The 25603-nt window shown below is 35.4% G+C and overlaps 2 protein-coding genes across 7 annotated transcripts in view; one reads left to right on the forward strand and one right to left on the reverse strand.

Moving 5' to 3' along the window:
* LOC107696757 (FERM, RhoGEF and pleckstrin domain-containing protein 2-like) overlaps positions 1–18095 on the forward strand; it is a 58880-nt gene extending 40785 nt beyond the window's left edge. The window contains exons 14-28 of one of the 5 annotated variants that reach the window (XM_016497239.1): positions 4812–4993; positions 5845–5934; positions 6180–6313; positions 6928–7009; positions 7129–7366; positions 7470–7600; positions 8202–8270; positions 8352–8441; positions 10068–10088; positions 10355–10437; positions 11637–11755; positions 11959–12122; positions 14566–14673; positions 14791–14942; positions 15830–18095. In XM_016497239.1, coding sequence (XP_016352725.1) covers positions 4812–4993; positions 5845–5934; positions 6180–6313; positions 6928–7009; positions 7129–7366; positions 7470–7600; positions 8202–8270; positions 8352–8441; positions 10068–10088; positions 10355–10437; positions 11637–11755; positions 11959–12122; positions 14566–14673; positions 14791–14942; positions 15830–15923 — 1757 coding nt within the window. In that variant the 3' untranslated portion in view covers positions 15924–18095. Of the gene's footprint in view, positions 1–4811; positions 4994–5844; positions 5935–6179; positions 6314–6927; positions 7010–7128; positions 7367–7469; positions 7601–8201; positions 8271–8351; positions 8442–10067; positions 10089–10354; positions 10438–11636; positions 11756–11958; positions 12123–13470; positions 13611–14565; positions 14674–14790; positions 14943–15829 lie in introns of those variants that run through there. The other 4 variants (XM_016497241.1, XM_016497242.1, XM_016497240.1 and 1 more) reach the window with 4 other exon arrangements.
* Positions 18096–22703: 4608 nt separating this feature from the next.
* The window catches only part of LOC107696758 (serine/threonine-protein kinase 25-like), a 17437-nt gene continuing 14537 nt past the window's right edge, over positions 22704–25603 (reverse strand). The window contains exons 10-11 of one of the 2 annotated variants that reach the window (XM_016497246.1): positions 23059–23195; positions 22704–22846 (exon numbers count right to left, since the gene is read on the reverse strand). In XM_016497246.1, the coding sequence (XP_016352732.1) occupies positions 22807–22846; positions 23059–23195 (177 nt within the window). In that variant the 3' untranslated portion in view covers positions 22704–22806. Of the gene's footprint in view, positions 22966–23058; positions 23196–25603 lie in introns of both variants that reach the window. The other variant, XM_016497247.1, reaches the window with a different exon arrangement.

A 25603-nucleotide genomic window follows, 5' to 3' on the forward strand; every position in this document is an offset into this window, starting at 1 on the left:
CCCCCCCCCCCCCACTATAAGCTAGTGATGTGTTCTGATTTGTTTACAGGCACACTTTAAATATTGGTACAAAAATGCAGTTTGTTTGCAGTGTGGCTGTTTTTTAAGTGTTTCTTATAAGAGATGCAAAATACACGTTATGGTAGGGAAAATTTTCAATGTAGTATTAGAAAATGTTCATTGCTAGTGAAGGTGTCTCAAATTAATATTATTTTTAATTTTTTTCGGTATTTATAACAAACTACAATGCACTTAAAAAAATTTCAAATACAAATGCTGTTAAGTTACAAAGTTAAGTCTCATTCAGTCACAGTACTGCATCAGAAACAAGATTTTAGTGTTTTTTTTTTGTTGTTTTTTTTTAAGAGGTATTCCTAGTACTTTAGGGGATCTAATGACAAAAGAGAACCTGACCAGATTTGCCTTTCTTTACCTGCCTTGTGCTTTACTTTATGCTTCCTCAGTATCGATATTTTTTTGTAAATTTAATTCTGAAATTAAGTGCTATTGATGCAAATACTAGGTCCTTAATGTACTAATGTGAAAATAGAGTGTACTTATATGTGTGTGCGCACATATTTTTCCCTTTGAAATAAAAAAAAAACACTTTTGGGTAACTGAGATATCAGACTTTTTTTGTACCCTTTTAAAAATGATTTAAGTGAAGCAAATTACTTTAAAAACTGAAACTGCACTAGCCCCTCTAATAACCTGTGTCCATACCTAACCTACTGCCATACCTAACTGTAATATGGTGTTCATTAAAATCTAATGCAGTTTTCTTAAACTGCTGGAATGCTTTTTTTTTTTTTATAAGGATGTAACCTTAATGGGTTTTTCAGGATTTGTGGTTTGCAGTGTTATTTTGATTAGTTCTATATTTAAGGAGCTATTTTCAATGACATGGATCAGTGCCAGTGTCAACATCTTGAGCCACCTATTTATCATCGTTTCTTTGAGAGTTTGTGGTTGAACAGTGAGCTAAAATACTAGAGGAAAACAAGCTGATGGCCAGGAAAGTGGGAGCAATGCTAAAACTAGTGGGAGCCGTTGTGTCTGGCATCATTTTGAATCCTTCTGCCTATATGTTAAATACTGCAAATAAGAGAACAATCAGCGAATCAAGGATAAGTTCTCTTCTGTGTAGGGTAATGCCCTGGTCTTTTGTTACTAATTCAAGTAAATGTATCCGTTTTAGCTTGTAAAAATCTTAAAGGGGTCATGTGATGTTGCTAAAAAGAACATTTTGTGTATTTGGTGTAATGAAATGTTTATGCGGTTTAAGGTTCAAAAAACACATTATTTTCCACATACTGTACATTATTGTTTCTCCTCTATGCCCCGCCTTTCTGAAACGCGTCGATTTTTACAAAGCTCATCGGTCTGAAAAGTGAGGTGTGCTCTGATTGGCCAGCTATCCAGTGTGTTGTGATTGGTCGAATACCTCAAGCGTGTGACAGAAATGTTACGCCCCTTAACATACTGTGATGCCTTGTCCCGGCCGGAGTGACGAGACAAAAACATTAAAACCCATTATAAACGAGGCATTTGTTGCATCCAGTGGGGACATAATTACGGATTATAATGATTTATACTGTCTTTTTACGCGTTGCGTTGCATCGCGCCGCGTAAACATAAAACCATATCTGCATTTGTGATCTGAGAAATAACAAACAACAAGTGCTACTGTACACTGCTCAAAACTCTCGTTTGAATCGTCAGTGGCATATTCTTTAAATATAAAAAATGTACTTACAGTCTGTGAGTCAGAACAGCCGGCATTGTAGTCTCTACCTACTCTACCAGGATCAGGAAACAGTCCTCCATAAAATGTGCTGCACACATCTGAATATTTGGGTTGAAGTGTTCTGGAACAGTGTTGTAAATACAACTTAACCACTGATTTCACACTCCAAAGTGAAAGGAAAAATTGAAATCACATCATATGACCCCTTTAACTGAAAATGGTTGCAAATACTGTACTAGCCATCAGGAAATAAATAAGCTGAATTATTAAACGGTGATCATGCTGAGCTCATATCAGATGTCCATTTGCCCTCTGTTAATTCTTTTTTTGGTTCTTCGAGGTTCAATGTAGGATTTCAGTACAAATGTACTGAAAAAGTCTCCATTAGTGTTATTTTAGTATTAATTGTTTACTAAAAATATTTATTAATATTTTGAATTCCCTTTTACTTTTATATTGTAAATTCTAGTTAGTTTTAGAAATTTCTAATTTTATATGCAAGTTTTGTTTAGTTTTATTTTTATTTTTTTATTTTTTGGTTTTAATTTTAGTTATTTTAGTACTTAAAACGTATTTCAGTTGCCAAGGCATCATTTAGTTTTTTTTTTTTTAGCTTTATTTTAATTGCTGAAAATAATTTTAATAAGTCTGCTTTTAGTTAGCAATAAGAACACTGGTCTTCATTATCTATGTTTAACAGATGAGTTACTAAGTAGCTTAAAAAAGTCACACCTTTGAAATAAAGTGAAATAAATCCTGACCTTTTGTATCTGTTTTACATTTGTTTTAAGCAGATAATTTTTGACCAATAGATGATACTGTACACAAGTTCATATACAGTACTGTTTGTGATTACTTCAGGTAATTCAGGATGCATGTTGTGTGTTAACACTTAACACTTAAAAAGTTGCTAATAAACACTGTGTCAATACATATTTCTCATTCTCATATACAGTTTATAGCAGTAATGAACTACCAGTAGGATTTGATACAAAATACGAAACTGAACACAATCTAGCACAAGCCTGTCTGTTGTTTTAGAGTTTCAGATACGCTTCTTAAGCTACATTCCACAGCCTCACTCTAGTGTAGAGTGTTTGTTCAGGCTGGCTGCCAAACCCCGGCTCCAGACCCCTTCTCTCCCTCCCCTCTTATGTCATCCCCGCTGGGACACTCCAGTTAAACTGTAAACCACTGCCGGCTCACCAGCCCAGCAGTATCGCTGATAATCCTCTGCAGGAATTATTTCCGGGTCATAAAGCCACCTTTTTCTATCTGAAGTTCCTTGTTTATGCCCAGCCTCTACATTCTTGTTTTCCCCCGTGAGCTGCTCCTCTTTGAGGAAGAAACCATTTCCCCCTTCTTGTATTTATCCCTTTATATATACAGTAGGCGTGGTGTTATTTTTCATTTGTTTTCAGGCTTCTTATCTTCTATTTCTTAATAAAATAGTATGTGGTAAAGGAAATGGGTGTGATTTTTCTCTCGTTCCTGTTTTATTGCTCTGCAAACAACAGCTCAATGTGTGAGAATGGCCATGTCTCCTGATATATATCATATCTTTCACTATTCTGCTTTGTCATAATTGCTTTGGCAGAGTTGTTGGTGACCAAATATTTTTTTTAATTTTTTTTATTTTCCATGTTATGTTATTAGCACTTTAAATCGCCTATTTGATTTGATGCAGGGCATAATGACATGCTTATTGAATTGACAGTTTCTAGATGCAAGAAGGGTGTTTTGAGTGATAGGTTGTACTTGGTGGTTGCTAGGGTGTTCTAGGTGGTTGTTAGGTGTTTACGAAGTAATTACTATTTACATATTGGTTTAGTGGTAGTATTTAAATTACAATATTTTTTATTTGATTTAATAAGCTCCTAAACATTTTCTTTGCTTTTTAATTTTTTTAATAAAAATAAAATATTTAATAAACTCCTAAACTTTAAAAAAAAAATCAATAAAAATCTAAACTATTTACTTTTATATTATTATGGTTTTAACAGTATTAAAGGGGTCATATGATGCTTTTTTAAAGATGATTATTTTGTGTATTTGGTGTAACAGAATATGTTGACATGCTTTAATGTTCAAAAAACACATTATTTTTCAAATACTGTACATTATTGTAGGTCCTCTATGCCCCGCCTCTCTCAAACGCTTCATTTTCTACAAAGTCCCTCCTTCCGACAAGCGCAGTCTGCTCTGATTGGCCAGCTGACCCAGTGCATTGTGATTGGCCGAACACCACAAGCACGCGTCGGAAATGTAACGCCCCTTACCATAATCGCGAGCTTCATCTTTCAAAATAAATGTAAAGACAGTAAATAATGTCATTAGTTTTACCATCAGTTCAAGCCCGAAAGGGGAACAGAGTCGCGTGACAGACACAGTAATGATGCAGTACACAAGCCGTGGTTAAGACAGCTGACCCTACTGTGATGTGACACTGTCTCTCTCTCTCTCACACACACGCGCGCACACACACACACACACGATGCGCAAAACTCCACATTTGAACAGTCAATAGCAAATACTTAAACTAATAACAAAACAGTAGCTGATTCAGAAGCGCCAGATTGTCATAGCAAAGTCAGAATTACCTCCTCTCCTAGGTTCACGAAACGGTCGTCCATAAAATGCATTGCTGTTCTGTTGTAAGTGATCTTAAAGATTCCTAAATGCATCTACTTTCGGAAGGCCAAATAAAGTGCTTTTGCTTTCGCCTAGAAACACACAGCGTCTCCCTGACATGGCTGCATCAACACTAACTGCGGTTACTGAAACCACGCCTTCTTTCTTTGCATGCACATTTGGGCGCATTATGCAAATATTCCCACAGTGACCTAGATATGTGGGGGCGTGTTAGAACGCGCCGCTTTAGGGGGGCGTGGCAGAGTCTTAACTTTGATAAAGAATATCTCTTTGGTTTTGAGACTTTAGTCTTTGCAACTTCAGGGATCTTATCTATGCACAATCAGCTTGTAACACTCCAAAGAGAAAGGAAAACTTGAAATCGCATCATATGACCCCTTTAACTCATGTTCTCCCTTTTTTCATCCCGTAGACTCTGCCAATGACATCCCACAGCTCTCTCCCTTCAACACCAAGGGTCCTCTGTGTCTGTCGCCCTCTTTCCAGATGTCCACTCTCAGTCTTCCCGGCCAGGCACCTTCACCCCTGCAGAGCCCCATCTTGAATGAGGTGGGCACTGCCAGACTAGAGGAAGACGAAGAGGGCAGGAGGAAGGTACACTGATCGCATGCCAACCTGCCTGAGCCTGAATAAGAGTTGAAAACGTTTACTGTTGAAGCCCAGCTCAGGGCATCCTTGGATTTGATTGAAATAAGTACAAAAAAAAAAAAATGAGTGGGAACCATTACCCAACTTTTATAGATTTATCAGACATTGACACTTTAAATATGTAATAGTATCTTGAAATATTTCCGAGTCAACTGAAGTTAGGTTAAAATGAGTTCTAGGTTCTACCTTACATTCTAGGTTCTATGTTAAACTTGTAAGTTTAATGTTACATTTTAGGTTCTGTGTTTGAAGTTAATCTTTACGTTAGTTTCTATGTTAACTTCTGGGTTTTAAGTTCTGCTTTAATTTCTAGGCTCCGAGTTCTGTGTTAAAGCTTTAAGGTTCTAGATGAACCTACTATGTTCAAAGATATGTTCGTTTAGTTAAATTTTAGGTTTTGTGTTTGAGGTTATACATTGTGTTCTTGGCTAACTTCTACATGAATTTCTGTTAACCTTTATGTTTGGTCTACATTAATTTAATATATAAATTCTGATTTCTACGTTAACTTCTAAGTTCTAAACTGTGCTAACATTTAAGAAATTCTAGGATGTGTATTCCAGGTTAACTTCTACATTCATTTTTGTTAATTTCTGGGTTTTATGTAGGTTCTAAGTAAGTACTATAACTTAATTTCTAAGATAAGTTCTTGGTTCTGTGTTCTGCATTAACTTTTTATGTTCTACATTCTACATTCACTCCATAGAACATAAATGAACTTGCCAAATAAAATAGAGTGTTTAGAGGGTTTAATACAGCTTATCTAAGAATGGTTTTAAGTATGCTTTTATTTTCAGAGATATCCCACCGACAAAGCCTACTTCATTGCTAAGGAGATTCTGACAACAGAGCGGACTTACCTGAAAGATCTGGAGGTCATCACAGTGGTGAGCAGAGCTGTCTGTACTCATGAATATAACAAGTTTAGTGTGTGAGGCTTGTCTGGACAATGTATCCTGTATGTTGTGTCAATTAGCTGTTGTGTATGTTTCTATTGATGTGTTTAATGTGTCTGTTAGATGAGCTTTTGTCTTTGAACTGTGTCTAATCACATTGGTGTGTGTGTGTGTGTGTGTGTGTGTGTGTGCGTGTGTGTGTGTGTGTGTGTGTGTGTGTGTGTCCATGTCCTCAGTGGTTCCGCGGTGCAGTGATTAAAGAAAACGCAATGCCTGAGGGTCTCATGACCCTCCTGTTCTCCAACATCGACCCCATCTATGAGTTCCACAGAGGTTTTCTCAAAGAGATTGACCAAAGGCTGGCTCTCTGGTACTAGTTCTTATTTAACAAAATGCAACTTGTTAGCATATATGACAATGTTAAACAAATTTTAATTTAACCCTACAAAGCCTACTGTATTATATTTGATACTCAAATTTGTAATACCTCTAAATTATCACAAAAAAACCTGTTGTATGCAATCTACTACATGCTTTCTATTGTCTGATATTTAATACTTTTTAGCAAGAAAAATTCCTTTTAGTACATAGTTTTTAAAAATGTCTGTGGTGGTATATGTGAGATATAGAGTGACAACTGATTTTTATATGCATTTTATGCAAGTAGTCTGTTATACTGTTATAAAAATCTCATTGATTTACATTACAAGCTATCAGAATTTCAACTTATTTTGGTCATTTAATTATCAGCAACTGCACTAAATTGCATTTTTTTGCTTTGTTTTTAATAACTTTTTTTTCCTCCTCAAGTATGAGCTCCATATGTACTATGTCATACTATATGAACCATGAAAGCCTGATGTATCAAATATGATACTCAAAAAAAAAAAACTATGCAAACTTAGTTTTTTTATGTTTGGTTTAAAGGTTCATGACAGGAATGCTATTTTGTCTCAGCCACTGATAATTTTCACATGTTCACAGGGAGGGGCGCTCTAACGCTCATGTTAAAGGAGATTACCAACGAATTGGAGATGTCATGCTGCGCAACATGTGTGCTCTGAAGGTGAGGTTATAGTTCAGTTCTACAAACAAGAACAACTTTGATCTTTAATGTGGATTTTGGTGCAAGTATTCAGATCATCCATAATTTACGTGATGGGGTTGTTGCCTTCATAATCTCAGGAGTTCATAGGCTTTCTGCAGAAGCATGATGAGGTGTTCACAGAGCTTGAGAAAGCCACAAAGCGTGTGAAGAAGTTGGAGACTGTGTATAAAGAGTTTGAGCTGCAGAAGGTGTGCTACCTGCCTCTCAACACCTTCCTGCTGAAACCCATTCAGAGACTCATGCACTACAAACTCATCCTGGAGCGTCTGTGTAAGCATTACGCCCCCCAGCACAGAGACTACGATGACTGCAAAGGTGATTCTGCTACCAGCTAAACCTCAGATGTTTTTTCGAAGAACAAACGCTTTTTCTTTAAGATCTGAGCATGATACTGAACGTCAACATTCTGTTTTTGCAGAGGCTCTGAAAGAGGTTGCAGAGATTGCTGCTCAGCTGCAGAGCAGTCTGATTCGACTGGAGAACTTTCAGAAGCTGACAGAACTTCAGAGAGATCTGATTGGCATTGAGAACCTTACGGCTCCGGGAAGAGTGAGTTGTTACCTTGTACCTGAATTTTTGTTTTGGTTAGTCAAAGTAGTGGATGAACTGGCTTACAGAACATCCCCTTTTAGCGTTATGAGCCAGTTATACTATGGTCATGGTCAGAAATTTACTAAGTAGTATAAAATGTAACTCTGCATTCCTAGATTTACACTTTTTAAATGGCAGAAATCTTTAAGATAAAAGATAAATCTATGAGCTAGAAGATCATATTTCAACTCATAAAAAAATATCGAGAAAGGTATTTAAAAGAGGGTTATAATAGCCAAAATAACAGCACTGTTCTTCACTGGAAAAGTTATTTCACCTCGATACAAACGCTCACTGTCATGGCAATCACACATTGCAATCTTCGTCTCATTTCTCGTTCGATTTGTGGCACACTGCTGGCAGGATGATAGTAATGTAGTTTTTAGAGCTTGGAAGCAATACAATAGATGTCAATGATTCACCCTTACATATGAGCATCTCACAAAATGAAGAGTTCTAGAGAAACAAGGAAATTGGAATTGTAGTTTGCTGCTTTATAATTAATTAAAGTCCGTAAGTAAAGTGCCCAGTTCATTTTTTTTTCCTGCTCCTCCTCTAGGAATTTATCAGGGAAGGTTGTCTCTACAAGCTCACCAAGAAGGGTCTGCAGCAGAGGATGTTTTTTCTCGTAAGTCTGAACTTCTATTCTGTTTTGGCTGTTTTGATTTTAACTTCTGTCTGGGTTGACCAAAACCTTTTTCTGTCTAAGTTTTCAGACATGCTGCTGTACACAAGCAAAGGGGTGACTGCAACCAATCAGTTCAAAGTTCATGGACAGCTTCCCCTCCATGGGATGATTGTGAGTATTCCCAGGAATTATTTTTGGAATGGAATACTAACTGCATTATTGAATACGAAACATTACGCGTTATGTAGTGATACACATTCCAAACAGTAGTATGCTGAACATTGTCATGTCATTTGTAAAACCTTTGAAAAAAAAGTCAAAAATGAACCAGAACAGATGCGATGGGGAGTCCTCTGTCGCTTTGCAGCTATCACATATTGAAGAAATAGTGTTGTATATTTTATTTAGTCTAACTTTGAATTAATACAATCTGTGCACTACCTTAAACTGGATCAGCCTATGTCTAGCATTTATTGAACAAAATTAGATCCTACTAAGACATTCATTCCATGTTTCATCAGACAGGTCTACACCAAAATCCTTGGCCCAAGCTTCTTTTAAGTGGCTTGTTGTTCATAGGCATCAGAAAAGCATTAACAAATCGTGAAATCAAATGGCTAGTGGTTGAATTTGACGTCACCTGATTTATGTTCAATTCAGCGAATGACTTTCAGTTAGGGCTGGGATTCAATGCCAAAAGGAGTTGAATCTTTGATTCGGAGGTTCTGGAAATCAAAAGTCAGCTCCAAATGTAAATCAGCTTCACTGAAGAGCCCGACATATCTTGCCATTACCTGACAAATACTATCGTTGTGCCTGAAAACACATACTGAGTTGATACTATATTTGATGAAGAGCTTTCATTTACTCAACAGAGGTTGTTCTCGACATAATATACGTTTTAAAAAGCTAAATGATCATAATTGCTTTTTTTTTTTTACAATTTGTTTTATCCTGCAAAAGAAGTACACACACTTCAGCTTATTTTGAATCTTTAGCAATCCCATCAATGTCTCATCTCTTATGTAAACCAGCTTGCCTGAAAAGGCCTTTTGATGAATGACTCTGTCCAAACAGTCTGCACAAGTGCTAGGCTGAGAGGATTTGCCCATCTTTAAACATGAGAAGAGGGCTGTCTCAGTAGCATGCTGTTTTTAAGTGAAGTTAGAATTAATGTGGCTTGCTGGGGTAAACTCCGATGAAAGTGCACAGGCAGGCATTGATAAATGACGTTTATACTGGCATTTTTCTCTAAACGTCTGCACTGTCTCACATCTTAGCTTTGTTTTCATAAAGCAGTGATCTTTCAGGCCTTATTTGTAGTATCTGCCGTTAACTAAAATTTGAATGTGCACACTGTCCTGGCCCACAATTCATACAAGACGCATGTTCAAAGTTGCACTTAAAAGAGCTGTTTACAAGTGTTCAGGGCTGGCGTGCGGAGGAGGAGATGAGTAATCTGGGTTATTTTCAACCTAATATCACGCTGTCTATTAACACGGACAGACAGTGCTAAAAAAAATCAGTTTTACCATCACGGAATAAAAATGCATTTTAAAATATTTAAAAATAGAAACGTTATTTTAAATTGTAATCATTTCACAATATTGGTGTATTTACTGTGTGTTTGTGATCAAATACATGCAGCCTTGGTGAGCTAGGTGACGTCTTTAAAAACATTTAAAAATCTTCCCAAACCCCAAACTTTTCAACGGTTGTTTATATTACCAAATGAGAAATGCATTTACAGTACATACTGTTACAGTGGACTTGTCTGTGCTTCGCTCCTGCCCGCAGCTCATTGTGCTGGACGCTCCGGTGAGTATGAGGAAAATCCCAAAATCCCCCACTCCCAAACAGCACCTCGGAAGTCTGCCCACAACATTTGCATTTCCCCCATCGGCTCCTTCTGCTATCCCTCCCCAGCATTGATAGAAATGAGGATTGCTAGTAGTCAGGATGTTAACAAGTAGATTATTGACACTTTGGGATGGGATCAGTCATATTATCCCAAAGTATGCTAGTCGTACAGATCCCTTAAGTTTAACTGGCAGGCCTCTCTCTGGACTTTAAATGTTTTGCAGGTGGAGGAGAGTGAGAATGAGTGGTCTGTTCCTCACTGTTTCACCATATATTCCGCTCAGAGGACCATTGTGGTGGCAGCTAGGTGAGTGCATATGAAAGAAATTACTTTCACACTGTGTTTAAGTAGGACTGGGAATCATGATTCATTTTTTGATTTGGTTGAAAAATTTGGGTTTCGAGTATTTCATTATTCTAATAACATTTCATTCCAATGATTTTTTTTTTTTTGCAATGTTGAGAAATAAAGAACAATTTTGTATATGTTCTACACTTAGCAGCCTGTTGAAATAATGAGATCAAATTTCAACAGTAATAACAAATACGTATTAAAATGAAATGAAATTATATTATACACTTTTATTGTATATTGTCATTAGTTTTTTTTTTATGTACTTTTATTCAACAGAGATGTATTAAATGGATCAAACATGACAGTAAAGACTTTAATATTGTTACAAAAATTAATATTTCAAATAAATCTGTCCTTTTTTAGTCATCAAAGAATCTTTTTTTAAAAAGTAGCACGGTTTCCACAAAAATATTAAGTAGCACAACTGATAATAGCAAGAAATCTTACTTGATCACCAAATTAGCATATTAGAATGATTTCTGAAAGATCATGTGACACTAAAGGCTGGAGTAATGGCTGCTGAAAATTCAGCTTTGCCATCACAAGAATAAATTACATTAAATTTAAATTGAATATATAAAAGTATATTAAAATATATATTTTTTTAATGGTGATATTTCACAATATTACTGTTTTACTGTATTTTTCACCAAATAAACCTGGGTGAGCATAAGAGACTTGTTTCAAAAACTAAAATAATCTTACAGATGTCAAACGTTTGAATTAACAGTAATATTATATTATTCTTATTTTCAAAGAAACATTTCCTTTAAAGGGATAGTTCATCTAAAAATAACAATTCTGTCATCATTTTACTCACCCTAAAGTTGTTCCAAACCTGTATGAATTTTTTCTTCTTCTGCTGAACTCAAAAGATATTTTGAAGAATGTATGTAACCAAACAGTTGCTGATCCTCATTGACTTCCATAGTATTTTTTTTTTCATACTATGGAAGTCAGTGGGAACCATTAACTGTTATCCACAATCTTCAAAATATATATCTTCAACAGAAGAAAGAAACAGAATAAAGCAACAAGGTCTTGAGGGGGTGTAAATTATGACAGAATTTTCATTTTTGGGTGAATTATCCCTTTAACTTTTGTCTTTGCTGTTTATCATCTTTCAGTAAGAGACTCTTTCTCCTCCACAGTTCCAAAGTAGAGATGAACAAATGGATTGAAGATCTGAACATGGCTATTGACATGTCAAAGAAATGTCAGGAGAAATCAGATCTTCTGTTGGACCCAAGCCTGTGTGATCGCTCCAACAGTAAGTATCTCAAGCCTGCTTACACCGTATTCCTCCACTGTCCACACATGTGCAGGTTGTGATGTGTTTTTGTCGCTTAGCCTCTTTATCACTGATCCTGAAGTAAATTAAATCCTGAAGTAGATGTAAACCCCATCGCTTCCGATTGCTCCTCCTCTCTCTCCCCTCTCCTCCTTTCTTCCTCTCCCTCCGCACAATATAAGGATCATCAGATGAAGTGTCTCTGGAGCAGGAGTCAGAGGATGACATGAACTCTTCCCGCTGCTCTCTGGACAAGCAGAGCCACCACAGGGCCAACACCACCATGCATGTGTGCTGGCACCGCAACACCAGCGTCTCTATGTCTGACCACAGCCTAGCCGTGGAGGTAGCATTTACACACTTGCACACAGACACACACATTCATTTACAGTCTTCATGGAGCCTGATTGTGAAGGTCTTGACTACAGCTGCGGTGTACAAATGAAGGAACGTGACTCTAGCATGTGTTTGCAAAGAAATGTGTGGGTCATATTTCACCCCAGAATCAAAAGAAACTAATATTTTGGATAAAAAAGAGGATTACTCTTTCTTTCTTTCTTTCTTTCTTTCTTTCTTTCTTTCTTTCTTTCTTTCTTTCAGTACTTACATTTATTATTATTACCCTGAATTGTCAGTACTGTAAAGAAAAAAATATCATAATTTGCAATCATATTCATTTATTTTGAATTAATTTTTTTTTGCTAATTCAGTGCAACACATATTCTACAATATATTTCGACACTTCATGTTTAAATAATTATAACTAGTTTAAATAGTTCATTTATCTTTTAAGTTTATTATCAACTTACAATTTATTTCTATCAGAAATGTGTAGTACATATTATTATTATTATTTTCATGTCAGCTATAATCATTTTCACTCTGAATTGTCAGTACTGTAATGCAAAAAATCTCATGCTCTCCAAACTTATTTTTATTAATAAATTTTTTGTTAATTCAGTAAAACAGTTATACTACAGTATATTAAAATACTTCATTTAAAGCATCATAAATTGTTTATATAGTTTATTTTTTATTTTAGTTTATCATAATTTTAAAAATTCATAAATTCAGTTTAAATAATCATTTAAATGTTTAAATACCAGTTTAAACAATTATTTTATTTTAATTTTAGGTTGAAAATTGACTCATGCTTTTAAGAGGTTTGGTGAGATTCACCCAGTTTGAGCTTTACACACATGAACACACACAAGCACACACACATCTCTGAGGCTGGCTGTTGAGGTCTGGACTGCAGCCGAAGCTTGAGAATGAGGGGCAAAGACTCATGGATCTTTTTTCTGCTTCTGTCTCCCTTTTCTTCAACACATCCAGTAGCTTCTCCACCCTCCCACTTCCATGTTTTTATGTCTGTAACATTTTTTCCTCTTTATTTGTCCACCAGTAACTGACTTTTGGAATGAAATTGAACGAATTAGTTAACATTTTCATGGATGCTTAATTTCTTCTAACATTTCTTTTCTAGAGATTTGAAGAATTTTCAATCTGTCTTTTTTCCTCACTTAGGGATTGAAAGCTAACTTTCTAACACGCTTTGTGTCTTCTGTTCTTCGTCTCATTTTCTCCTTGTTGCCCTTTTTGTCTTCAGCACTTTCTCTGCACCACATTATCTGTCCTTCTTCCTGTTTACATCTTTTCCTGTGCATGTGCTTTGTTTGCCTGCCTGCTCTCAGTATTCAGTTCTCCAGCCGTGTCTCCAGAGCTCCCCCCTCGCTACCTGCTCGGTCAGGGCCAGAGACCCAACACCATCACTCATGTGTGCTGGTACCGAAATCAGAACCTTTCTCTCAGTGACTATCTGCGCATGAACCAGGTACCAATGAGGTCAAAACCCCTCCAATAGCAGTCACCCTAGAGATTTGAAGACCTTCACTTGAATATGAAAACATTCAAATACAGTGATCCTCGATTATCTAAATCCATCCTTGTGGTGACACCCTAAAATGCAATAATACTGCATTTATTAATTAATAATTCATTCGATTTGTTAAAGCAATAAGCCCCAAGAGGCCGTGGTTTACGGTGAATTTATAACAGCTGAGGTGCGTTGCCAAAACCCCCTTAGCTGTTATAAATTCACTGTAAACCACTGCTTCACGGGGCTTATTACTTTTATAAAACGGTTATTCCGTATATGTAGTAAGGTTTCACAAAATAAAACAGAGCAAATAAAGTGTAATGATATTAATAAAAACAGTATTCTTCCACCAAACAATGTAGTTCCTCAGAAACAGTTGTGGTTGCCAAGCAACACACAAAGTAAACAAAGGTGTATGTTTGTAGAGTCATTTACAACGGCTTCGAACGTGGCTCAACCAATCAGAATCAAGGACCGGAACTATCCGTTTTATAAAAATAAATAAAGTATATTTAAAAACTTTTTTTTGGAAAATAATGAGATGTGTACATTTGCATCAACAACTCTCTCTGTCACTCATGACAACGAATCACCAACTCTTTGAAAATGCTTTATCATTGCAAATTCATTGTGACCCACTATTAGACAGTATTTCTCACTGACCCATAAGAAGAATGTGTAGAGAGTTACAAGCTTTGCCAGTGAAATTAAGACTTTTTTTTTTTTTCCTTCTTTTTTTTTACCTGCTTATTTGGAAAATTGGTACTCTCTTCTATAGCTTATTTTTTCCGTGTTTTGTACAGCTGTAAATTTCATTAAACTAATGCAGCACTAATGGTCTTTGTGCATGAGGTGTTCTTGCTGTGTTGTAGCAGTTACATGTTCAACTTCCTCTTGCCCTCCATTACAGAACCAGCTGTCTGGTTACCTCCTAAGGAAGTTTAAGAACAGCAATGGCTGGCAGAAACTCTGGGTCGTCTTTACCAACTTCTGCCTGTTCTTCTATAAGACACACCAGGTATTGGAATATGTACAAGCCGTTTGATGTATTTGATGTTCATTCTGAAAGATTAAACTTCCTGCAGGAGGTCTAAAGGTCTGGATAATTTCTAATTAATTCTTGTTTTTGTTCCAGGAGGACTTCCCTCTGGCCAGTCTGCCGTTGCTAGGTTACACAGTCAGCACCCCAGAGGAATCGGATAGCATCCATAAGGAGTACGTCTTCAAGCTGCAGTTCAAATCCCATGTTTACTTCTTCAGGGCAGAGAGCGAGTATACATTTGAAAGGTATGGTTTTAAATATATTTATTAAAATAATTTATTCAAAATTATTCATTAGGTTATTCCTTGTTTCATATTAATGACTTAGTTTTAGGGCTGTCAATTGATTTCAGTGCATCATTTTAATGATTTGGTAATTTATTGAATTAATGTACACTGCTGTTCTAAAGTTTGGAGTCTGTAAGATTTTTTTCTAAAAATGCTTTTTAAAGAAGTCTCTTATGCTGACCAAGGCTGCATTTATTTGATGAAAAATACAGTAAAATAAGTAATACTGTAAAATGTTAATACAATTTAAAATATCCTTATTTCATATATTTAAAAATGTATTAATTCCAGTGATGGCAAAACTTAATTCTCAGCATCATTACTCCAGTCTTCAGTGTCTCATGATCCTTCAGAAATCATTCTAATACGCTGATTTGATGCTCTAGAAAAACTTTTATTATCATCATGTCGAAAACATTGGTGCTGCTTAATATTTTTGTGGAAACGGTGATAGTTTTTTCAGGATTCTTTGATGAATAGAAAGTTTCAAAAAGAACAGCATTTATTTGAAAATGACGTTTTTAATAACATTATAAATGCCTTTTAATCATCCTTTCTGAATAAAACTTTCTTTCACAAAAAATCAAACTTTCTGACCCCAAACGTTTGAACAGTAGTGTATGTCATTATTAATTGCAAATAATTGCTTGCATTTCTTGTAATAAAAACAGACTAGTGAAATATTTATATTACAATTCAATACACATTATACATAATACTTCTGATACATTTTTTAAATTTATTAATCATGCTAAATTAACAGCCTTAATTATTTTTTCTTCTATAATAAAAGAGAGAAGAAGTGAATATTTGATATGCTAAAACATGCTGGGATGTGTGTGCAGATGGATGGAGGTGATCAAAAGTGCAGCGAGCTCCGCGGGACGCATGAGTCTGCTTGTACCCAAAGGCCCAGCAGAGATGAACGGGGGAAGCTGAGTGTGTCAGACTGGTCTCCTGGAGCTGAGGGCTGGGCCCACTGTCTGCCAGGACCAAACACAGCATCGTTTTATCCTTTCTGATTTGTGGCTCTGAGAAGCATAATCATAATAACTTGATTCTTGACTCTGGACTGTTAGTTCTCTGCTTGCTGGGAGTTTGAGCTGCTTATTGAAACCTCAGACCAAAGAAGTTGGTCGGAAAGTAAGCACTCTGTAATTGTCTCCCGCCATTTCTCTTTCTTTTCTTCTCGTCTTCTCGCTGATGAAACAAAAAGTGGGCATCTTGCTGTTCTAGAAGCACATTAGACTGAAAGAATTCTTATAGAAACACATTAGACTGAATTAAGTTAAGTTTGTGTGTTTTCCTTAAAGATCCAGAGATAATCTTGCTAAGGTTACACTTATTGCTGTATTCAAGTTGTAAGGTCTTTGCTAAGATGAATCTGTCATTAGGATATTTAATGATTCTTGTTACTCCAATTTATTCAGTAGAAATCTAGTCCCTCAGGACCACAAATATAGTTTCTATTATTTGTCCTGGGACAACCTGACTGAATACTACTAAATGGAGTGTTGACAAACAGAGGGTTTGTATTGTCCAGCTGGTGCAGTAAGTGAGATAAAGGACTAGCGCTGTAAAATGTGTCTCGCTGATGTAGAAACAACGTAATGTTGGTCAGAGAGCATGTTTACAGGGCATAGCTCAGAAACTGGAGTTCTATGATCGAGCACCTTTGCCCCTTTAAAGGGTTGAGGCTGAGATGTTGGTACAGGAAGGAATCAGTGAGGAATAGAAATGTTATTTTGACGTTGAGGCAGCTGAATTGGCTTGTACAGTATGTGCTGTCCTCTTCCAGCGTAGGTTAAAGCATGTCTTGAAGGTCATTATTAAGTGACTGTTACTATTTAGGGGATTTTTTTTAGTTCTGATCCGTTGCTTTTTGATCTCACAGCATTGATTTTCTTTAAATCTGAAAACTAATCAGATATCTATTTTGAAGTGAAGACTGACCAAAAAACATTTGCTAACCAAACTAAATGTAATGTTTTAAATGATGTATTCACAAATGGCACTAGTTTTGATTTTTGGGATACTTGACAGATAATAAGCTCAAGTCTAAACTAACCCCCATATGGGGGAAGAGGGTCATCCACAGTGTAATATTGCACTTTTCTTTTGGTTCCTGCCATTTACACACAGGGAAGAGGAAATGGTTCTGGTGAAGTTAAAACAACAATGCAAGATGGTCAGCCACTATATCCAAAATTTAAACTGGGATCAAAGGCCTAAAACTGCCTGTTCCCCTTTTATATTGTATATGCAATTTATTTTTTTTAATTTTTTTTTAAAGCATATTAATAATTAATTTACAAGTTCTTTCCCTAAGATCTATTGATCAGCAAACTTTTTTTTTACTATATATGTTACGGTCTTGTTTTGTTGGAAGGCCAGTTGAGTTATTTGTTGTTTCAGTAGCATGATAGAGTTCCAGTGTTATGTTTACTTACCGGCCTCACTTTATGAAGACAGATCTGTAACACATCTGATTTGGGAGACTTTTTTTTTTGTTTTTTTTGCCTCTTGGATTATTGGTTGTATTTATAAGGCTTTTGGCTTTTGGCTTTGTCCGTTCAACATGCTGTACAGGGTCCAACCAAAGACCTGAAGAAGTCTTGCGTAAGCCTAAAAAAGGTTGGCCAGAGTTAGTCGGCCACACATTAAGCAGTGTTGCTTTGTGTACTCATAACAATAAAATGTATGCAGCTATCATCTCGACATGAGCTCAGCTAGTCTGATGTGTTTCAAAACCCTCTTAATTCACTAATGCACTGTGTGGGCTCATGGTCTCCACCCATTTTTGTACATTTTATGCAAGGACTGGAATAATTTTCTTCCTCGTTTTCTGTATTTGGCAATAAGAGGGATGGATGAAGGGTTCTTTATCATCCTGGATTGCTAAGCATGAGAAAAGTGAGTTTACTCAAAGACCTCAGTTTCCTGTCTCGTTCAGAGAGGCCCTAAACTGAGTTTTGAGGAAATCGCTTTTCTCCAGCTTTACTATTTATTTTGTGTAGCATGCTGCTGAGGCGTTGCTCCTGTACACACCGCATATAGTAAGTTTCATGTTATGACATTGAAGGGATATCAAATAAAACTGAGCTGTGTAAACGTTTAATTCTCTTCTTTTTGTCACATTAAATGGTTAGTTCACACAAAAATAAAAATTATCAGTTAGCCTACTCACCCTGTATGACATGAGTTTGTTCATCTTTAAAACACAAATGAAGATATTTAAATGAAAACTGAGATTTATGTCGCTCTATTGAAAGATCATTACACCAAAACGTTGGCACTTCAGAAAGTTCATAAAAACTAGGGCTGGGTGAAAAATATCTATCTCGATTTTAATCGATTTTCATTTTTACGGAACGATATCGATTCTTAAATCCCAAGAATCGATTAGTTTAGCCTGTTTTCAGTTAATGGATGGAACATTGAAGGGCACCTCCCATCCAATAAATCGCAATAAGCATTGTGCTTTGGTACTTTTAATATGAAACAAAGTCTTAGATTTCAAATTCTGTCCATTGTATTGCAGTATTTAAACAATAATTATGCCGCTTTGGCGCCGTTTAATGTGGAGTGACTAGGGATGTAACGATTCACTCAACTCACGATTCAATTCACGATTTTGATTTCACGATTCGATTCGATTCACGGTTATTTTAATTTTTTTTTAACAAAATTAGATTTAAGACAAATTATAAATTAAATGTGTCCTTTGATTATTGCTTGGACAAAATGCTGCACATTTCTTTGTGAATATATTATGCATTTATAGTATTTTACGAACACATTTAAATTAACATAAAAAATATATTTTTGCTGAGATTTGAGGTAGTGACAATTTTGCGTCGTGATTACGTAATGACGTCATTGCGCAATGACATCACAACATCATTTAGCAACTTTTAGCAACAAATCGACCTTCCTTTAGCAACTTCCCCTGAAAAATCAACAGACGCAGCAGTGCGAGGCGCACGTGAACTGATCATCTCCTTCACATTAATACCAGTTTCAGCACAAAATAATCATGACTAAACATCTGAAGGTAAGTTAAAAGAAAGAGTACAACTTTACAATCCGTATCCTGTCTAATGTAATCTCTCAATCAGTGTTTCAGTCACGCAAAGCGCAAAGTCATGCTTGTAAACGATGTGTCACGTAACGTCATATTTACCTCAGAAAAACATATTCAGTGACCAGTGACCCATTAGTCAGAAAAATAAACTGTAGAGAGGGGCATTTTGCTAAATATATGCACCATATAACATATTCATTATAGTTTTTACTGTTCTTCAATGTTTCATTTATGTTTGAATAAATCCATCAAGTTTTTATGACCGCCACCATTTAAATGTTTATATTTAAAAATATATATTAATTTTAGCAGTTGTATATTAGCCTACAAATCAGTCAATTTTAACCTTCAATATTATAGTAATGTAGTACCAACTGACTCTCATGTATATTTTACAGCATTCGTCGAGAGATTTTTATCCTTGGAAAAAATTTGGCATGTGCTGTAACGTTACCTGATATGTATCCAAAATAATCAATATTGAATCGAATCGAATCACAAGCTTGTGAATGAGAATCGAATCGTGAAATTTGTGTCAAAACCCAGCCCTAATAAAAAAAAAATTGTAAAAATAATCCATATGAATTGAGTGGTTTAATCCAAGTCCTATTTAAATGAACAAAAATAATTTGTTATAATATTATATTGCTATATAAATATTCAATGAAAAACTTATTTCAGTTTATTGCAAAGGCAAAATTTCTCACTTTCACATACTTAAATTACTAATGCTAAAACTTACTTTTCAATAAATTTATTTTTTTTGTAAAAGAAACTAAAACGATAAAATGACGCCACAAAAATAATTAAAATATAAAACTGAAAATATAGAAATAAAAGCTAAATCAAAATATTAATAAATATTATAATTCATAAATAATACTAAAATAACCCTGCTTTGTATGTTTTATAATAGAAACAGATTTAATTTAGGCTTTTATTCACATATAAACTTTGATCAACGCACATGCATAGAGCACATCAAATATAGTAAGCAAACTGCAAAGTGTACTTGCATGACATGCCCTATGTAAGTGCGTTGATCAAGATTTATACATGAATAAAAGCCTAAATTCTGTTTATATTATAAAACAATTGTCTCTTAAAAAAGAAAAGGATTACTTTTACAATTCTTTATGAACTTTTTGGAGCATCAAACTTTCGGTTCCATGGATTTTTAATGAAGGGACAGAATTCTATCAGATTTGTGTTTCGAAGCTGAACGGAAGTCTTATTGGTTTGGAATGACATGAGAGGGTGAATAATTAATGACAGAATTTTCATTTTTGGCTAAACTATCCTTTTAAGCCTTTTTCCTGCATTTCACCCTGTAATTTATGTCCTAAATGCAAACTTAAGAAATAAACACTTTTTACACTAGTTTATTTACAGTTCAATGTACTTTTTCATTTAATGGAATACACACAAACTTGGTTTGTCGTTTCAATATTTTACATTTGATTTAGACATTTCAAAATTCTATAAAGTAAACTGTAAAAAAACATCTCATAATACAAGCTGTAATGGAAAGATTGGAGGTGTTCAGCAGAAGGAGCAGGTGGGCACAGAGGACCGGCTCATGAAGGGATCGGGACGGTCTTTCCATCGGACATCATCGTTTTGAAGGCATGCTGTTTCTTTTGAGTGTAAACCTGCAGAGTTGAGACACAGGAAGTCTCAAAGTTCACTCCTGCGGAAGATTCAGTACTGCATGCAAGTGCCACAGCGCAGCACAATATCTTATAGCACTGAATCAGCATGACCTGAAAAACTGGCATAATCAGAAAATGACATAAAATACAATTAGATACTGTGTGTACAGACACACAGACGAAACTGTATATTAAAGGTAAGACCTGTTTACCTGCACACTCTCTCCATAATGTTATTGAGTAAACGGTCTGAGATTCCAGGGCTGGACTCCTCTGCGAGGCTGAATGCGTTTTCCAGTTCCTCCAGGGCACATACACCGCTCTTAGCAACTTCCCCTGAAAATTAGTTGGCAACACTGGTAGCGCCTCAGATCAGTTCAACAGACGCAGCAGCGCGAGGCGCACGTGGATCATCTCCTCCACATTAATACCAGTTTCAGCACAAAATAAGCATGACTAAACATCTGAAGGTAAGTTAAAAGAAAGAGTACAACTTTACAATCCGTATCCTGTCTAATGTAATCTCTCAATCAGTGTTTCAGTCACGCAAAGTCAATATAACTGCTTGTAAACGATGTGTCACGTAACGTCATATTTACCTCAGAAAAACATATTCAGTGACCATAAACCCATTAGTCAGAAAAATAAACTGTAGAGAGGGGCATTTTGCTAAATATATGCACCATATAACATATTCATTATAGTTTTTACTGTTCTTCAATGTTTCATTTATGTTTGAATAAATCCATCAAGTTTTTATGACCGCCACCATTTAAATGTTTATATTTAAAAATATATATTAATTTTAGCAGTTGTATATTAGCCTACAAATCAGTCAATTTTAACCTTCAATATTATAGTAATGTAGTACCAACTGACTCTCATGTATATTTTACAGCATTCGTCGAGAGATTTTTATCCTTGGAAAAAATTTGGCATGTGCTGTAACGTTACCTGATACCTGATATGAATAATCAATATTGAATCGAATCGAATCACAAGCTTGTGAATGAGAATCGAATCGTGAAACGTGAAATTTGTAAAAATAATCCATATGAATTGAGTGGTTTAATCCAAGTCCTATTTAAATGAACAAAAATAATTTGTTATAATATTATATTGCTATATAAATATTCAATGAAAAACTTATTTCAGTTTATTGCAAAGGCAAAATTTCTCACTTTCACATACTTAAATTACTAATGCTAAAACTTACTTTTCAATAAATTTATTTTTTTTGTAAAATTTGTAAAAGCGATAAAATGACGCCACAAAAATAATTAAAATATAAAACTGAAAATATAGAAATAAAAGCAATAAAAGCTTATTAATAAATATTATAATTCATAAATAATACTAAAATAACCCTGCTTTGTATGTTTTATAATAGAAACAGATTTAATTTAGGCTTTTATTCACATATAAACTTTGATCAACGCACATGCATAGAGCACATCAAATATAGTAAGCAAACTGCAAAGTGTACTTGCATGACATGCCCTATGTAAGTGCGTTGATCAAGATTTATACATGAATAAAAGCCTAAATTCTGTTTATATTATAAAACAATTGTCTCTTAAAAAAGAAAAGGATTACTTTTACAATTCTTTATGAACTTTTTGGAGCATCAAACTTTCGGTTCCATGGATTTTTAATGAAGGGACAGAATTCTATCAGATTTGTGTTTCGAAGCTGAACGGAAGTCTTATTGGTTTGGAATGACATGAGAGGGTGAATAATTAATGACAGAATTTTCATTTTTGGCTAAACTATCCTTTTAAGCCTTTTTCCTGCATTTCACCCTGTAATTTATGTCCTAAATGCAAACTTAAGAAATAAACACTTTTTACACTAGTTTATTTACAGTTCAATGTACTTTTTCATTTAATGGAATACACACAAACTTGGTTTGTCGTTTCAATATTTTACATTTGATTTAGACATTTCAAAATTCTATAAAGTAAACTGTAAAAAAACATCTCATAATACAAGCTGTAATGGAAAGATTGGAGGTGTTCAGCAGAAGGAGCAGGTGGGCACAGAGGACCGGCTCATGAAGGGATCGGGACGGTCTTTCCATCGGACATCATCGTTTTGAAGGCATGCTGTTTCTTTTGAGTGTAAACCTGCAGAGTTGAGACACAGGAAGTCTCAAAGTTCACTCCTGCGGAAGATTCAGTACTGCATGCAAGTGCCACAGCGCAGCACAATATCTTATAGCACTGAATCAGCATGACCTGAAAAACTGGCATAATCAGAAAATGACATAAAATACAATTAGATACTGTGTGTACAGACACACAGACGAAACTGTATATTAAAGGTAAGACCTGTTTACCTGCACACTCTCTCCATAATGTTATTGAGTAAACGGTCTGAGATTCCAGGGCTGGACTCCTCTGCGAGGCTGAATGCGTTTTCCAGTTCCTCCAGGGCACATACACCGCTCCCGCTAACACGCCGCTTCTCCTTCAGCTGCATACAGAACATAATCCACGTGTTGTGACTTGACGTTAAAGCAGGAGGTCAAGGCTCACTTACATAAACGTACGTTTTTGAATTCTTTACCTCTCTGAAGATGGGTGTGATGAACGTTGTTAGAGACGGTGACTTTGGCTGCCTCTTCACAATGTCTGATGTCTGTTAGAAAAACAAAAAAAATAAACCGGTGAAGTCCAAATGAACTTGCAAAGTCAAGTCAGAAAAGAAACTGATCATATTCACTACAAAATGAGTGTTACTGGACCTCAGTGCTGCCTTTGATACTATTGACCATTCTATTGGATAAGCTCAAAAATTATGTTGGCATTAAAGGAATTGCATTGGTATGGTTCAAATTGTACCTACCTGACAGTTATCAATTTGTAGCAGTAAAAACAGGCGTGTTATAAGTTCAGTGTGGAGGACCGTAGGCCTCAGTACTAGAGCTGAATATTTTAATCAACTAATGTGTGTTTAACAGTCTGGTTCCAAAAGTAAAAATCCCATTAATTTTCTTAATAGGGGAATTGATTTGAACAATAAATTCTACATTTTTAAAGACAAATCTACAGTGAGCTATGAGGTTGTTAACCCTGGTGAAAAACTACATTACTCATATTTCTGCTGAGAAATCTCCAACAAGAAAATCGCAACTAGCAAATGACGCCAAAATAACTCTTTATTGCCCACCCAATCCCATGAAGCACTGCAAACTATTTAAATATTTGTATGCATAATATGCATATTTTTGCACTGAACAATATGTATATATATACTTGATTTTCTTCAAATGAAAGTTTGTAATATTGTGATTCACCTTGATATATATATACTGTATATATATGTTTTTTTTAGTATTGTTTAAACTCCCTATAGGAAAACATTTCTGGAACCATAGTGGCTAAAAAAGGGGACAGGCACTGTTGCACTTTATAGAGTAGTATTCAGCTGGTCATGTGATCACAATAGGCAGCCCCCATATAAGACTGTACATGATTTTAAACTAAAAATATTTCAAATTAAGTATACTACACTTAATTTCTTTGTGTAAGATGTGTTTAATGAAACCTGCTGATTTTTTAAGGAGGCTCTGCCCCCCAGTATATATTTAAGTGCGATTAGTCGACTAAAGAAAAATCTTCGGGGACAGCCTTAATAAAAATTGTATTAAACATTGTCATATCTGTCCCCGGCCCTTTCACACCTAGTATCAGAGGCAGCTCTGATGGGACTTTAATTCATTTCCTGCAATTGTGATTCCTGTGTAGATGTATATGCTGCCTCTTTGACACTAAAAATACTGTTTAAACACCCTTTGTGGTATCTATATAATACAGATTCTGCTTTTATGTTGGCTTTGCTCTGCAAAGGCTTCAGAACACATTTTTACCTTACTGTCTAAATGGTTGAAACCTCTCTGTAACTTGTTCATGGAAGTGGGCCGTACAGTGGGGAAAGTCCACATGGGACACTGGTCTCTGTCATCCCCCTCCCCATCCCTGAGTGAAAGCACACAGAGTAAACATACTGTATACAAATTTCACAAGTTTGCTGATCGCACATCTAGGAATGTAAAGCGGACACATACATGTCAGAGTCATCAGAGCTTGATTCGTCCCCGGGGCCCTCTGACTTCCAGTGGCGATATCGATCAATGAGCTCTGCCAGGTATGATGTTTTCTTGGTGTAGCGGGTGATGAACTTGTGCTTCAGAAGCTCTTTGGCTGTCGGTCTCTGTTGGATGCAACAGCATGTCACAAAAATTAAAAGCAGTTTACCTCATGTTTTAAAATTGATTAGCCTGTTTAAACTAAAGGCTAATGGCATCACTGGCAGAGTTTGAATAGAATTTCTTATATTATAATACAATCCTATATAATAAGTTGATAATTATATTATATTATATGGCATTAACTGATAAATGACATATTAAAATAACTTTATTTTAAAGACCAATTCTCACTATTAACAAACTATTAACTATGCCTCATTAAAACTCCTAATTTGCTGCTTATTAATAGTTAGTAAGGTAGTTGTCAGGTTTAGGTGTGGGGTTTTTACTGTTCTTCAATGTTTCATTTATGTTTGAATAAATCCATCAAGTTTTTATGACCGCCACCATTTAAATGTTTATATTTAAAAATATATATTAATTTTAGCAGTTGTATATTAGCCTACAAATCAGTCAATTTTAACCTTCAATATTATAGTAATGTAGTACCAACTGACTCTCATGTATATTTTACAGCATTCGTCGAGAGATTTTTATCCTTGGAAAAAATTTGGCATGTGCTGTAACGTTACCTGATATGTATCCAAAATAATCAATATTGAATCGAATCGAATCACAAGCTTGTGAATGAGAATCGAATCGTGAAATTTGTGTCAAAACCCAGCCCTAA

This window comes from Sinocyclocheilus anshuiensis, unplaced genomic scaffold, assembly GCF_001515605.1.
Source record: "Sinocyclocheilus anshuiensis isolate Anshui unplaced genomic scaffold, SAMN03320099.WGS_v1.1 scaffold999, whole genome shotgun sequence".
NCBI classification, from domain to species: Eukaryota; Metazoa; Chordata; class Actinopteri; order Cypriniformes; family Cyprinidae; genus Sinocyclocheilus; species Sinocyclocheilus anshuiensis.